Here is a 16,846-nt window from a genome sequence, read left to right as displayed (position 1 = left end):
GCGCTCTACACCGCGACTCTGTGATGAGGACATTCACCTCACCACCGATCGCGATGACGCGACCCCTGTGGTCAAAAGCAAATCGAGAGAAAGTGGTCGACAAAACCCAGGAAGAAACATGTTTACTGGGACGTCAAGAGACTCAAATATGATCCGTTTAGCCTCACGATATCGCGGACAGTCTCAAAATCGTGGAGTCTATCAATTAAATAAAATTCCAAGGCATTTGATGTTGGTATGAACAAAATGGTTTTATAGATGCATCAAATAATTTGTTTTACTAAGGCAAAACAAATCACACTAATGTAGTGTTTAGTTTACTATTTATTTAAGGGTGTATCACTGTCGTTTACTAAGCCACTGCCCTACTAGAAGCCGTTCTCACTCAATCTCTACTCCGTTATTATTGAATAAAGGCGCAAAGTGATCTAGCCTACTCATCGAGCTCGCACACTGCTCTAGCTAAAAAGATAAGGAACTCTCAGACAGATGTCTTAACTAGTCTAAATACACGAGAGAGTAAATCTACTCACCTCTGAAAAACTTACTTGAACTGAATCCTATGTATTGTCTGTTAACTGCGCCGCTCCATCCGTGCATAAAGGAGAAGCTCCGCTTTCCAACGTGAACTTTTGGTCCACTGGATCACTAAAACAATGAATTCGACAGTGCTTTACGGAAAATGTCTTTCCTGACTACCTTATGAACTATATATATTTTCACTTGGGCATTATTCCTAATGTAACAAACACAGGCTACACAGCCCCACGCTCGTACCGAAAATCATGTGCATTGCAGTTTAGGTTTGTAGCGCTCGCCCTGGCTAACGTTGGACCAATGAAAAGGCAGAGTTGTAACAGTAGGCGGGGCCGTTTCGTGCCCTCACAACACGACAGGCGAGGAGTTGACATCCCTGCAATGCCATCGGCATTCGGCACTAGTAGTTGGGCACTGCTGTTCGTGCATGCCAACCGGGGCGACAGACTGGGGTAAATCTCGTGTCTACCCACTGTATTTGCACAGCTGTCACGGTATGAACTGGCTCTTCCATTTTTACTGCCCCTAACGATAGGCTATGAAAACGGATCGAGATTAGCAAAGGGGTAGCAGCCTATTTGAAGGCTAGGCTACACGGGCCCCACTTAGGTATGGAGAGTGGTGGATTTTAATGACAAACGGTTATTTATTCTGTATGGATGAAAAATAATATGATATAATCGATGAAGCCATTACATTGCCACAGATATTAAGTTTACTTTGAACATCAACCCTCCTCAAGGACAACGAATATTATTTTCAGAACAGAACTGAAGATCTGGCCACACTCAAATGAACTTGCCTCAAGACTGGTTACAGAAATTGCATTAGGCAGACAGCAAACAACAAACACATTAAATGGAACCAGGGACAGGACAAACAAGTTAATCCCTATACCTTAACTGCCGTTAGGCCTAATGGACTGCAGACACACTACATCATGGCACAGGCGTGTCATGGCCTAGAAAATAGATTTCCACTTCAACTAACTGGCCCTTACTATGATGACAGGCCAGATATGGTTGTCGTAATCCAGCGCTGCCAACTTGATTGGTTCCAGTACCAAGGGCGAGGGATGGGCAGAAAACTGACTGTCTGATCGAATCAATCCGTCTCATTTTAATACAGAGGAAGGAACTTTGTAATGAAGGAGTCATCGGTGGAAATCCTTCACTTGTATCCATGTCACTGCATTGTGTATTTTATGTCCTTTATGTACCATGATCATGATACCAATTAAAGTTACAAATTGATTTAGAGGGTAAGCAACTTTTATATGAGCATAAATGAATTGTGCCAACTGCTATTGTCCTGGCACAGCACAGCAGTATTCTAAATGGTTTTATTTTCCCGAGTGACGCAGCGGTATAAGGCACTGCATCTCAGTGCTAGAAGTGTCACTACAGACCCTGGTTTGATCCCGGGCTGTATTACAACCGGTCGTGATCGGCAATCCCATAGGGCGGTGCAAAATTTGCTCAGAGTGGTTAGGGGACGGTTTGGCCGGGGTAGGCCATCATTGTAAATAAGAATTTGCTCTTAACTGGCTTGCCTAGTTAAATAAAGGTTAAAAAAAAGCTATGTTCTGTGTGATAAGGTGGTAAGGTGGTAGAATGTGGTGATAGAAGGCTAACACACACACACACAACCCTCTCTGTCTCTCTCCTCTCAGAACATCTGCTGTTTCGGTTCCTGAAACTAAACTAAAATCCAGCAAAATCCTGAAAAACATACCTACTGTATAAGTATTATCACTGCTGGGAGGTGAATACTGTTCAGAGGATATGAAAAACATATCTATAGACGGGTTAGCTGAGAATGTCACGAAAACTGTGCACTCGCTTCAAAGGGACAGAAGGCCATGTATTGGTATGGTTCTGGATGGCTAGATTGCTAGCAACAATGACAAGAAACTGCCATGGGAAATCATAAGAGGCTCATTTCAGCTCGTTTCATCTTGTTCTTGATACCATGTCTTGTTTTGAGGTGTTTTGACTGGTGCCACGTCTATGCTGATATGGCAAACAATTTTAGCTAGCTAGCTAACCAACAACTGTGACGATGTATTGGAGAGACAAGTGCTCATTGTGCAACTTGATTTATGTTTTCAATCAAAATTGGAGACTAAATATAGTTGACGTGTTATCAATCTAAGCCAACACAGTCTGTTTTGCCCTGTAGTTGCTCACTGCTCACGTGTAGGTTTTGTTGCTGAACAACCAACCCATCTATTAGTATTGTCACTGCTAGGCGATGAATACTGTTCAGAGGTTGAGGTGATGTAAATCTGTCATCCCACTGTTCTGTCTATATGAACACTGTATTCTGTAAACCTCTGTGGTTTCTCACTCAGGCAGGCAGTGTGTTTCCACCTGAAGCTACAGAGCACAGACCCCCTCCATAGTAGCATTCTCTCCTCTCCTCTCTCCTCCTCTCCTCTCAGCTGGCTTACAGTTCATCCTGTAATTGCGGCTAGCTGTCATCAACAGCCCCCGACCAGCAGCTATATTTACTGGAGAGCCAACAAACAGACCCAGCAGCCTGGTAGAATCACTTAAAGGAGCCGCTCAGATTAGAAACCAGAGCCATGGGTAGAAGGATTAGAGCCAGGACTGGTCCCAGATCAGTCTGTGTAGTAGACCAACAGGAGTGTTGAGAGGTAGCATAATTTCTCTGGTATGCTATTAGGCTAGTGTCAGGTTATTGGGCTATGCAAGTCGGTCAAAAGAGACTGCTGTCTGGCAGTTGGGGAATGGGCTCTGGCAGCCCACCTCCCAATAGTTTTTACTAACCTCCTCCCGGTTTCCCCTCCCCTCCAGGCCGAGCTTTCCCTCTGGTCGTGACGAGGCAGAGGATCCTCCTTTTCTTGACGTAACGTGGCATTTAACTAACAGCCTCCTCTTCCTCGCTGGTTAGGCTAATTCACACAGCAGAAGGTAATGTTACGCGGGACCACCTCTCTAAGACATCTCAGCCGACACCCCTCACACACACACCCCCCTCTCTCACTCCCTTGCAACCGCAGCACTTGTGAACACTTACATGGGGAGACCCACTCGGACATACCACGTGACGGGGAGGCAGGGTTAGAGAAGGTTGACACATGAGGGTGAGAGTGGAAGTGGGACAGGGAGGGAGGGATGGGTGAGACAGGGAGGATTCAGTGGGATGGGGAGGGTTGAGGTAGGGATCAGTGGGACAGGGAGGGTTAGGGAGGGAGGGCTCAGTGGGATGTCGAGGATTGAGGGAGGGATCAGTGGGACAGGAGAGGAGGGATCAGTGACACAGGGAGGGTTAAGGAGGGAGGGCTCAGTGGGACAGGGAGGGTTAAGGAGGGAGGGATCAGTGAGACAGGGAGTGTTAGAGAGGGAGGGATCAGTGGGACAGGGAGGGTTAAGGAGGGAGGGATCGGTGAGACAGGGAGTGTTAGAGAGGGAGGGTTAAGGAGGGAGGGATCAGTGAGACAGGGAGTGTTAGAGAGGGAGGGATCAGTGGGACGGGGACGGTTAGGGAGGGAGGGATCAGTGGGATGGGGAGGGTTAAGGAGGGAGGAATCAGTGAGACAGGGAGTGTTAGAGAGGGAGGGTTAAGGAGGGAGGGATCAGTGAGACAGGGAGTGTTAGAGAGGGAGGGTTAAGGAGGGAGGGATCAGTGAGACAGGGAGTGTTAGAGCGGGAGGGATCAGTGGGACGGGGACGGTTAGGGAGGGAGGGATCAGTGGGATGGGGAGGGTTAAGGAGGGAGGAATCAGTGAGACAGGGAGTGTTAGAGAGGGAGGGAGAGATCAGTGAGACAGGGAGGGTTAGGGAAGGAGGGATCAGTGGGACAGGGGGAGGGATCAGTGGGACAGGGAGGATTAGAGAGGGAGGGATCAGTGGGACAGGGAGTGAGGGATCAGTTAGACAGGGAGTGTTAGGGAGGGAGGGATCAGTGAGACAGGGAGGGAGGGATCAGCGAGACAGGGAGTGTTAGTGAGGGAGGGATCAGTGAGACAGGGAGTGTTAGGGAGGGAGGGAGGGATCAGTGGGACAGGGAGGGTTAGGGAGGGAGGGATCAGTGGGACAGGGAGGGAGGGATCAGTGAGACAGAGAGTGTTAGGGGGGAGGGCTCTGTGAAATATGCAGATTTCTGTTGAGTCTATGGTTACATTTACACCCTACTAGACACCATAGTAATGGAGGCCATGTACAGCAATGTCTCAGGGCTATTCTACCACCCTGGAAATTGCCTGGTTCATTGTAAGTATGAGGGAATACCTCCTTGAGTCATTTAGCACTGAACCACTTCTACTGTGCAGAGTGAAGTGTGTGTAGGCCAATGTGGATGGTGGGGGGTCTAGCCCTTGCGGCCTTTAAAATGACTTTGAGACTTCACGCAACCATATGGCTGTTCTGTGTATGTTTTCTTTTTGGGTGGGTAGCAGTGAGACAGACACTGCTGTTCAGCCTCAGTCAGACGTGGGCAGATTATAGGGCTGTCATGCCCTGTAGCACAGTTCCTTTGGTGATAATGACAGGGCTTTGACTGCTGCAGCTAGGCCTGCGTCCAGCCCCCAAGCACCAGCTTTACTGTGGGCTGGTAGGAAAGGAACCTGTTGGCGCCAGGTGTTCCTCTATGACACACAACCCATCAGCCCTAAGCTACCTACAAGGCCAGAACCATATACATGGGATCCACCCATCACAGAATGTTCTACCCATCACAAATTATATTTCTATGGTCATCTCTCTCCCTCCCCCCAGACTGTGCAGAGAGAGAAAAAAGAGACGGGGGGGGGGGGCATCTCACTGGCTCCAAGCTTGTGACATACTGCAGTTCCATAGAAAATCCATTCAATGTTTTATTTGAACTGCACTGACTGTGTCATAACAACGTGACTTGTTGTGTCAGTGAAACATCTCACAAGCGTATGACTTACAGCTCCATAGAAAATGAAACATTCTACTCCCCGTTTTTTCCCCATTCCATTTATTTTCTCTCTACTTGTTCTGCTTCTGTAGAAAGACAAACAAAGACTTGTGTTTGTGGAAGAAAGCCTTGTGGAAGCTTGTTCAGGCTAAACAGGTCAATGGATGCAACTTTCATCAACAGAGAGAGGAAAACGCATAGTAATATGCTAGCTAGGGCTAGGCTGCCACTAACGTGAACACAAGGCAATGTTTCCCATTCCCCTGCCCCCCATTGTTTCCCATTCCCCTGCCCCCCATTGTTTCCCATTCCCCTGCCCCCCATTGTTTCCCATTCCCCTGCCCCCATACACAGAACAGACAGTCAACATTTTTTTGGTAGATTAGAGTCTGTAGGTGAGAGGGTAGAAGTTCAACTTTGCTTCGACCCCAGCCCTTTGGCAGAGAGAGAGAAAGAGACAGAGTGTGTGTGTTCTCTGGGCCTGGAGTGGTATGTCATGAGCTGACTTGACCTAGGACTGACTCAATATACCCTCTTCAACTCCTCCCATCCTCCTCCCTCTCTTCCCTACCGTCCTCCTGTCCTCCTCCCCTCTCATCCTCCTCCTCCTCCTGCTCTTCCCCTCTCCTCTTCTCAATCCCTCCTCCCTCTCCTCCTTCCCCCCTCCTCCTCTTCTCCTCCTCCTCCCCTTCCACTCCTCCTCCCATCCCCCTCCTTCTCTTTCCCCTCCCCCTCATCCCCTTGTCTTCCCTTCCTCCTCTCCTCTTCCCCTTCTACAACCACCACATGGCTTACAAGGTCTGACCTCTGTCTGTTTGTAAACACACACCTTCAAACACACACTCACTCTCCAAAAATGTAAGGACAAACATACCATGCAACAAAGCACACATTCCTCACAATGTTCTAAATCATGTCCATGGGATTGAGAGTACAAGAGGCAGCGTGGTATGGAATCCTCTTCTTCTTTTTACCACAAAGTATAAGCCACTCAGTAAACATTAGTGTCTTGTGTTGAGACACTGGCAGACTTCATAATGTTGAGACCCTGCTTCAGATCCAGAGACTTCATAATGTTGAGACCCTGCTTCAGATCCAAAGACTTCATAATGTTGAGACCCTGCTTCAGATCCAGAGACTTCATAATGTTGAGACCCTGCTTCAGATCCAAAGACTTCATAATGTTGAGACCCTGCTTCAGATCCAGAGACTTCATAATGTTGAGACCCTGCTTCAGATCCAGAGACTTCATAATGTTGAGACTCTGCTTCAGATCCAAAGACTTCATAATGTTGAGACCCTGCTTCAGATCCAGAGACTTCATAATGTTGAGACCCTGCTTCAGATCCAGAGACTTCATAATGTTGAGACCCTGCTTCAGATCCAGACTTCATAATGTTGAGACCCTGCTTCAGATCCAGACTTTATAATGTTGATACCATGAGTCTGTGAGAGTAATCATGTATCCTTTGCTCCCTCCTCCTTCCCTTGGTCAATCATTACAGAGAGAGGTAGGAAGGGAGGGAGGGAGGGTGTGTATGTACATACATGTGCATGTGTGTATGCGGGGTGTGTGTGTGTGTGTGTGTGTGTGTGTGTTTCCTGTGTAATACAGTACTACCTCAGTGGGCTCAGCAAGGCCCCTGTCAGGATACAGTTTCCTGGGTTGCAGTAACACAAGGCAACAAGACATGTCTCGACAAGGAGGGGCACAGAGAATAAATGGATTTGTGAAACTCAAACCTGCTTCTTGCATCGCTGACCCTGCCTGAGTTGCTGCATATCACAAGTGCTAGCACGCACGCACACACGCACACACACAATTTACTGGCTCTTGTTGGCTACAGTAGTACACACACTGAGATACCTTGTGGTTCACAGTGATATATTTGTCCTCCTTTAACCCTGCAGGCTGTTGCAAGAAAGCTGCTGTGTGTACTGTAGTGGGCCATTTTCTATAGGTGACAACATGGTGGTTCCCCCGGGCAGCTGTGTCACGTCGAGTAGTGTTTCACAGATGCACCGCAGCAGGGGTTGAGTTCATTGAACTTCATTCTAGCAATGCCCTCTGGCAAATGTAGAGGCTGGTCTTAGGGCACAGGTGAACAAGGCAAATCAAAGCTTGCCTTGACTGTAAAGGGCACACTGGACTACACCTGTTTTGTATGGAAGGTGTGATATAAATAAAAATGTATTTGAACTATGTGGAGCTGTGCAGCTCAAGTATCATTGTGGCAGCAATAGCCTGCAACAGAGGATCTACACCCTGCATGCACCACTCTGCCTGATCAAGGAAGTGATGACCGTGGAAAGGAGGACTGTGGAAGCAAGGACCGTGAAAACGAGGACCACGGAAGTGAGGACCGTGGAAGCACAACGAGGCATCTGATTCGAGGAGAGACGACTAGACCAGGTAGTGAAACAGTACTACAGGACCCAGATACACTACTACTGTATAGGCCGGCAAGGGGCTTTCATAAACTTCCCTCCTCTCACTGAAGTGGTACCTTTCTTTGGGTTTTCTGCCCCTCTTGACCCAGTTTCCCAAACACTGATTTATTTAAACTCTCCACCCCTGCTAACACTAGCTCTTCATCTCGGTCCACCTCGTACCCCTTCTCGGTTACATCATTTCCGGTCGGAACTCACAACCATGGCTCTTTGGGACATACAGGCTCAACACTTTCCTCAGCCTCCTCACAGGCAGCTAGTCCTTTGAATAACTTATGAAGCTCACTCAAAGAAAAAAAGAGAAAGGCATCCATTGTGTGTTATTTTAGTCACAATTGCGCTGTTGTGCTGATGCCTTTTTATTTTTTTATTTTACAGTGCCTTCAGAAAGTATTCATACTCCTTGATTAGTCCACATTTTCCACATTGAATTCAGCCTGAATTAAAAAAAAAATGCTAGATTTTCTTCTAACCCATCTACACCCAATACCCCATATTGACAAAGTGAAAACAAGTTTTTGTAAATGTTTGCACATTTATTGAAAATTAAATATATAAATATCTAATTTACATACTGTAAGTAATCACACCCCTGAGTCAATACTTTGTAGAAGCATATTTAGCAGCGATCACAGCTTTGATATGCCTTGGTTATGTCTGTATCAGCTTTGGTATGCCTTGGTTATGTCTGTATCAGCTTTGATATGCCTTGGTTATGTCTGTATCAGCTTTGATATGCCTTGGTTATGTCTGTATCAGCTTTGATATGCCTTGGTTATGTCTGTATCAGCTTTGGTATGCCTTGGTTATGTCTGTATCAGCTTTGATATGCCTTGGTTATGTCTGTATCAGCTTTGGTATGCCTTGGTTATGTCTGTATCAGCTTTGATATGCCTTGGTTATGTCTGTATCAGCTTTGATATGCCTTGGTTATGTCTGTATCAGCTTTGATATGCCTTGGTTATGTCTGTATCAGCTTTGGTATGCCTTGGTTATGTCTGTATCAGCTTTGATATGCCTTGGTTATGTCTGTATCAGCTTTGCACATCTAGATTTGGGGATTTTCTCCCATTCCTCCTAACAGATTTTCTCAAAAGCTGTTAAATTAGATTGGGAGGCACCACCACAGATGTTCAATGGGATTCATGTCTGGACTTTGTCAGGGCCACTCAAGGACTTTCACATTCTTGTTCTGAAGTCATTCCAGTGTTGCTTTGGCTGTATGCTTGGGGTCATTGTCCTATTGGAACGTACATCTTCACCCCCAGTATAAGGTCATTTGCACTCTGAAGCAGGTTCTCATCAATGATTTACATGTATTTGGCACCATTCCTTGTTCCCCCTATCCTTACTAATCTCCCAGTCCCTGCCACAGTAAAGCATCCAAATAGCATTATGCTGCCACCACCATGTTTCAAGGTAGAGATGATGTTAGACAGGTGATGAGCTGTGCCTGGTTTTCTCAAGACATATCGCTTTACATTCAGGCCAAAGAGTTCAGTTTTTGTCTCATCAGACCACAGAATCTTTTGCCTTATGCTCTCAGAGTCTTTCACATGCATTTTAGCAAACTTCTGGCATGCTGTCATGGGCCTTTTTCTCAGGAGTGGCGTCCATCTGGTACACTCTCCCATAAAGCCCAGATTGGTGAAGTGCTGTAGAGACGGTTGCCCTTCTGGCAGGTTTTCCCGTCTCAGTTCTGTCAGTGTAGTCATTGGGTTCTTGGTCACCTCCCTGACCAAGGACCTTCTTGCCCGGTTGCTCAGTTTGGTCGGATAGCCAGCTCTAGGCAGAGTTAGGGTCATTCCATTTTTTTTCAATTTGCCAATAATGGAGACCACTGTGCTCTTGGAAACTTTTAACACTAGAAATAGTGTTATACTTTTCCCCAGATATATGCCTCCTCACAATTCTCTCTCGGAGATCTACAAACAGTTCCTTGGACTTCATGGTATCGTTTCTGTTCTGACATGCACTGTCAACTGTGGGACTTTACAATTTCATTTGTATTTGTATTTATTATGGATCCCCATTAGCTGCTGCCAAGACCCTCAGACCCCTACTCTACTACCACAAATTCACAACACAAAATCCATGTGTAAGTGTGTAGAGTGCCTGTTATCGTGTGTTTGTATGCATGTGCCTGTCCCCGCTGTTCCATAAGGTGTATTTGTATCTGTTTTTTAAATCTAATTTTACTGCTTGCATGAGTTACTTGATGTGGAATAGAGTTCCATGTAGTCATGGCTCTATGTAGTATTGTGTGCCTCCCATAGTCTGTTCTGAACTTGGGGACTGTGAAGAGACCTCTGGTGGTATGTATTGTGGGGTATAGGCAAAGTTGCAAAGAAAACGCCATATCTCAGACTGGCCAATAAAAATAAAAGATGGGCAAAAGAACACAGACACTGGACAGAGGAACTCTGCCTAGAAGGCCAGCACCCCAGAGTCGCCTCTTCACTGTTGACATTGAGACTGGTGTTTTGCGGGTATTATTTAATGAAGCTGCCAGTTGAGGACTTGTGAGGCATCTGTTTATCAAACTAGACACTCTAATGTACTCGTCCTCTTGCTCAGTTGAGCACCGGGGCCTCCCACTCCTCTTTCTATTCTGGTTAGAGACCGTTTGCGCTGTTCTGTGAAGGGAGTAGTGCACAGTGTTGTATGAGATCTTCAGTTTCTTGGCAATTTCTCACATGGAATAGTCTTCATTTCTCAGAACAAGAATAGACTGATGAGTTTTGGCAGAAAATTATTTGTTTCTGGCCATTTTGAGCCTGTAATTGAACCCACAAATGCTGATGCTCCAGATACTCAACTAGTCTAAAAAAGCAAAAAAATGGGCCTTCTTTAATCAGGACAACTGTTTTTAGCTGTGCTAACGTAATTGAAAAATAAACTTGGATTAGCTAACACAACGTGCCATTGGAACACAAGAGTGATGGTTGCTGATAATGGGCCTCTGTACGCCTATGTAGATATTCCATTAAAAATCAGCCGTTTCCAGCTACAGTAGTCATTTACAACATTACAATGTCTACACTGTATTTCTGATCAATTTTAAGTTATTTTAATGGACCAAAAATGTGCTTTTTTTCCAAAAACAAGGACAATTCTAAGTGTCCCCAAACTTTTGAACGATAGTGTATGTTTTTCCAGCAACAGACTGATTGATAATGTCAAAAGCCGTACTGAAGTCTAACAAAATAGCCACAGGTGGACTCCAATCAAGTTGCAGTGACATCTCAATGATGATCAAAGGAAATTGGATGCACCTGAGCTCAATTTGGAGTGTCATAGAAAAGGGGTGTGAATCAAGTCGGAGGTTTACATACACCTAAGCCGAATACATTTAAATTCAGTTTTCACAACTCCTGCATTTAATCCTAGTAAACATTCCTTGTCTTTTGTCAGTTAGGATCACCACTTTATTTTAAGAATGTGAAATGTCAGAATAATAGTAGAGAGAATTATTTATTTCAGCTTTTATTTCTTTCATCACATTCCCAGTGGGTCAGAAGTTTACAGACACTCAATTGGTATTTGGTAAAATTACCTTTAAATTGCTTAATATGGGTCAAATGTGTTGGGTAGTCTTCCACAAGCTTCCCACAATAAGTTGGGTGAATTTTGGACCATTCCTCCTGACAGAGCTGGTGTAACTGAGTCAGGTTTGTAGGCCTCCTTGCTTGCACACACTTTTTCAGTTCTGCCCACACATTTTCTATAGGATTTAGGTCAGGGCTTAGACAATACCTTGACTTTGTTGTCCTTAAGCCATTTTGACACAACTTTGGAAGTATGCTTTCAGTCATTGTCCATTTGGAAGACCCATTTGTTACCAAGCTTTAACTTCCTGACTGATGTCTTGAGATGTTGCTTCAATATACCCACATAATTTTCCTGCCTCATGATGTCATCTATTTTGTGAAGTGCACCAGTCCCTCCTGCAGCAAAGCACCCCCACAACATGATGCTGCCACCCCCGTGCTTCACGGTTGGGATGGTGTTCTTCGGCTTGCAAGCCTCCCCCTTTTTCCTCCAAACATAACGATGGTCATTATGGCCAAACAGTTCTATTTTTGTTTCATCAGATGAGAGGACATTTCTCCAAAAAGTATGATCTTTGTCCCCATGTGCAGTTGCAAACAGTAGTCTGGCTTTTTTATGGTGGTTTTGGAGCAGTGGCTCCTTCCTTGCTGAGCGGCTTTTCAGGTTATGTCGATATAGGACTCGTTTTACTGTGGACATAGATACTTTTGTACCTGTTTCCTCCAGCATCTTCACAAGGTCCTTTGCTGTTGTTCTGGGATTGATTTGCACCTTTCGCACCAAAGTAGGTTCATCTCTAGGAGACAGAACGTATCTCCTTCCTGAGTGGTATGACAGCTGCATGGTCCCATGGTGTTTATACTTGCGTACTATTGTTTGTACAGATGAATGTGGCACCTTCAGGCGTTTGGAAATTGCTCGCAAGGATGAACCAGACTTGGGGAGGTTTACAATTTTTTGGCTGATTTGTTTTGATTTTCCCATGGTGTCAAGCAAAGAGGTACTGAGTTTGAAGGTAGGCCTTGAAATACATCCACAGGTACACCTCCAATTGACTCAAATGATGTCAATTAGCCTATCAGAAGCTTCTAAAGCCATGACATCATTTTCTGGAATTGTCCAAGCTGTTTAAAGGCACAGTCAACTTAGTGTATGTAAACTTCTGACCGACGGGAATTGTGATACAGTGAATTATAAGTGAAATAATCTGTCTGTAAACAATTGTTGGAAAAATGACTTGTGTCATGCACAAGGTAGATGTCCTAACCGACTTGCCACAACTATAGTTTGTTAACAAGAAATTTGTGCAGTGGTTGAAAATGAGTTTTATTGACTCCAAACTTAAAGTTGGAAGTTTACATACACTTAACTGTCAATGAGATATTTCTGTATATTATTTTCAATACATTTGCAAACATTTCTAAAACAGGTTTTTAACGTTGTCATTATGGGGTATTGTTTGTAGATGGGTGAGAAAATTGTTTTGAATTCAGACTGTAACACAACAAAATGTGGAATAAGTCAAGGGGTATGAATACTTTCTGAAGGCACTTTACTCATGGTGACAGCTACCCCTTACCATACAGTTTTAAATCACACAGTTTTTATTTTATTTATTTGACCTTTATTTAACTAGTTAAGAACAAACTCTTATTTTCAATGATGACCTAGGAACAGTGGGTTAACTGCCTGTTCAGGTGCAGAACAACAGACATTGTCAGCGCGGGGGTTTGAACTTTCAACCTTCCGGTTACTAGTCCAACGCTCTAACCACTAGGCTACCCCAGTTACACACCCACATGCACACACATAGTGTTCCATAGGAACACTAACACACACACATACATACAAACTGGACCCTATCCACACATTTCTTTTGATTAAATTAGGTTAAAATGAAAAGATAATAATAATAATAATAATAATAATAATAATAATAATAATAATAATAACAACAACAATTATGAGCCTTATAAAGAAGCCTTACAACGTTACAACGTTAAGTTGAGCTGTATGGTAAGCTGTATTGTAAAGTTGAGGTGTATTCTAAAGTTAAGCTGTATTCTAAAGTTAATCTGTATTGTATCTCTGATGAAATAGAATATTGATTTAGGAGCACATCTTTCAGGTTTGTTTGGGGGGTTTTAATTCAAGAGGAACTGTGAGTGAGGGAAAGAAAAAAAGGAAGAAAGAGAAAGTGAGAAGTGAAAGAGAGAGGGAGCTCTGAGCCACTGTTCATTATTTATCCCTCTATAGTAGTACAGAACTCTGACAGTTCTGCTGCCACACTCACCACTGCAGGGAAAAGTACCGCCTTAGTCATCATTTACTCTATGGCAGCCTAGGCATGACGAGTCAAATAAATCCATTATTTGTTTACACAGAGGGGTAAGAGCACTCCTGTATTGTAAGGCTCCCCTGTCCTCTCCCTCTCACCATCCTTCTCCCTCTCCCATACGACAGAACAGGACAATACCTCTGGTAGTAAGCATACTGTTGCATTATGGTGGGAACAAGATGGTCATTACCCCTGGAAGTAACTGTATCATTACAGAATGGGAAAGGGTATACCTAACTGAATGCATTCAACTGAAATGAGTCTTCCACATTTAACCCAACCCCTCTGAATCAGAGAGGTGTGGGGGGCTGCCTTAATCGACATCTACTTCTTCGGCACCCGGGGAACAGTGGGTTAACTGCCTTGCTCAGGAGCAGAATGACAGATTTTTACCTTGTCAGCTAGGGATTTGATATAGCAAGCTTTCGGGTACTGGCCCAACGCTCTAACCGCGGCTACCTGCCGCCCCACTAGGCTACCTGGAGACAAGATGGTAATTTATGTAGTGAATTTAGTCTCTCACATACAATTTGCATTTAGAGCAAAGTTAATAAAATCTTTGAATATTATTCGCATTGAAAATACTACCATATATACTGTATACCATATATACTGAGCCTAAATCCAAAGAGCCAATTCAATTGAAACGGTAAGCGATCTATACTGAAACCTTCAATAGAGGAGAGCCAAGAATAAATGCATCTGTCTGATTGGACGCTCTGTTGCAGAGTGAAATGTGGAAGAGTCTACTCTGAGTCTACCTCTTGAATGTGTGTGTGTGTGTGTGTGTATGCATGTTTGCGCGTGTGTGTGTGTGCGTGCGTGCGTGTGTTTCTGCTCACAAGGAAAGAAGGTAAATTACCATTGACTCGTTTCATTTCGTGTAAAGTGGTTCAACCAACCTAGACATTATCATATATGAAAAAACTGACATAATGCACAATATGAATCTACGAGTACCCTGCATGTTGTTTATAATGGATTGTATGTATGCTTCTAAAAATACTATTGCAACTGAACTGACTATTATAATGTCCTTTTTATATATTACCATAATAAACATTGTAATGGTAAACTAGTTTGCACATGAGTTTTCGAAAGCTGAAGTTTTATGGATCCTATAAAATGGATGGAAGACTTAAGCAAGAGAAAATAATTTCATCAGCTGTCAGTACAGTTGTACTGTACTTTACTCTCCCTGGACGACTGTCCAAAAACCCCATTCACTTTATAATTCAATTCTCCTACCATCATAGTGGAAAGTCAAATTCTATGCTTGTTGTGATTATGTTGGGTTTTTATAAAAACAAGACAGTAAAATAAATTACCAGTTAAAATACTCTCTTGTGGTACATAATGTTTGGTTTAAACATATGCGAGTTATACAAGAACACCCACACAAGACTCTGAGGCTCTCTCTGCTGCCTACTAAAAAAACAAGCAGACTGAGGCTCTCTCTGTTGCCTTCTAAAAAAACAAGCAGACTCTGAGGCTTTCTCTGCTGCCTTCTAAAAAACACAAGCAGGCTCTGAGGCTTTCTCTGCTGCCTACTAAAAAAACAAGCAGACTCTGAGGCTTTCTCTGCTGCCTTCTAAAAAAAACAAGCAGACTGAGGCTCTCTCTGCTGCCTACTAAAAAAACAAGCAGCATAGAGACGCTGCAGAAAGGGAATTATGCAAAACCAATACATTTTTAACCTCTATAACCTTAAAAAATGTACTTCTCATTTGCTGGTTATTCACTGGTCAATATGATCATGCAGGCATGAAACCATCCAACAAAACGTTGTCACAGTCACCTCAGCCCAAAGACACACTGAACTGAACCTATTTTTTCCACACTACACAGATCTTTAGTGTCAGTCACCATGTCTACGTCAGTGTATGTCCTGCCCACCCAGCCATGGCCCCAATGCCCCTCCGTCTGTCCCCTTCATGGTGCCAGTCTCATCCCCTTACAGTCCAGTGTGTTGACCCCATGAAGCACCAGGAGCACCCATCCATCCTACCATCATAGAAGGTACAGTGCCCACCCAGCCATGGCCCCAATGCCCCTCCACCTGTTTCCTTCATGGTGCCTCCCCCACCCTCTTGACCCCATGTAGCACAACCCACCCACCCATTCACCCACGCACCCATCCCTCTAACCATCCATCCATCCACCCACCCATCCAACCATCCATCCACCCATCCATCCACCCACCCATCCAACCATCAATCCACCCATCCACCTATCCACCCACCCAACCCTCTAACCATCCACCCACCCATCGCTCCTACCATCATAGATGAAGACGTCCTCCATCTCCTCACGCATCACTTCATTTAGGTCATCCTGGTCCTCTCCAATGTCAGCAAAAGCCATCACTTCTTTTCCCCTCGTCTTTTTTTTCCCTTCTATTTTTTCTTCTCTGGGTGGTTAAGGATCGGTTGGTTTGTTTCTGGGTGACTACAGTGTAAAATTGAATCAGCGTTGTGTGGCCTCTTCTTCCTGCTCCAGGCGATGGCTGGCCGCTCCCTGTCAGGAATCAGATCCAGCCGGAGCAGAGAAGCCAGGCAGGCAGACAATGACTGTGAGCTGCTCTTCTTCTGACTGATCACTCACACACTGCACCAGGGCGAGTGTGTGTGTGGGGATGGATGGACGGGAGTGTGTGTGGAGACTGACGGACGGAGGGGAGTGTGTGAGAGAGTGTGTGTGGGAAGCCCTCACGACTACCACAACCAAGTTTCATCAACACAAATGATTTCATAATTTCCTTTGTGAAACCGAGAGAGAGAGTGTTGGAGTTCAAGTACACGTGTGTGTGTGTGTGTGTGTGTGTGTGTGTGTGTGTGTGTGTGTGTGTGTGTGTGTGTGTAGCACTGAACATGCAGGAGCACTGTTCAGTGAGTCAGCCCAAGTGGCTGCTGATTAGCTGGCATAATTAGCTGCTTTATTTTGGGACAGCGGGGACATGAGGTGCTAGGTCCCTCTGCCTCTAGTGTGTGCGTTTGCGTGTGCGTACGTGTGTGTATGGGTACATTACAGACTCAGAGGTGTGCGTGCGTGCGTGTGTGT

The 16,846-nt window shown here is 44.7% G+C and overlaps 1 protein-coding gene across 12 annotated transcripts in view; it reads right to left on the bottom strand.

Moving 5' to 3' along the window:
- LOC110496551 (rho family-interacting cell polarization regulator 2) overlaps positions 1 to 16,606 on the bottom strand; it is a 78,969-nt gene extending 62,363 nt beyond the window's left edge. For 2 of the 12 annotated variants that reach the window (XM_036953294.2, XM_036953298.2), the window contains exon 1: positions 16,066 to 16,606. In XM_036953294.2, coding sequence (XP_036809189.2) covers positions 16,066 to 16,150 — 85 coding nt within the window. In that variant the 5' untranslated portion in view covers positions 16,151 to 16,606. Of the gene's footprint in view, positions 1 to 533; positions 987 to 16,065 lie in introns of those variants that run through there. The other 10 variants (XM_036953296.2, XM_090209067.1, XM_036953297.2 and 7 more) reach the window with 8 other exon arrangements.
- Positions 16,607 to 16,846: the final 240 nt, after the last annotated feature.

The sequence above is a fragment of the Oncorhynchus mykiss genome, chromosome 18, assembly GCF_057628025.1.
Source record: "Oncorhynchus mykiss isolate SJ-2025 chromosome 18, ASM5762802v1, whole genome shotgun sequence".
NCBI lineage: Eukaryota > Metazoa > Chordata > Actinopteri > Salmoniformes > Salmonidae > Oncorhynchus > Oncorhynchus mykiss.
This window is presented reverse-complemented; position numbering and strand designations above follow the sequence as displayed.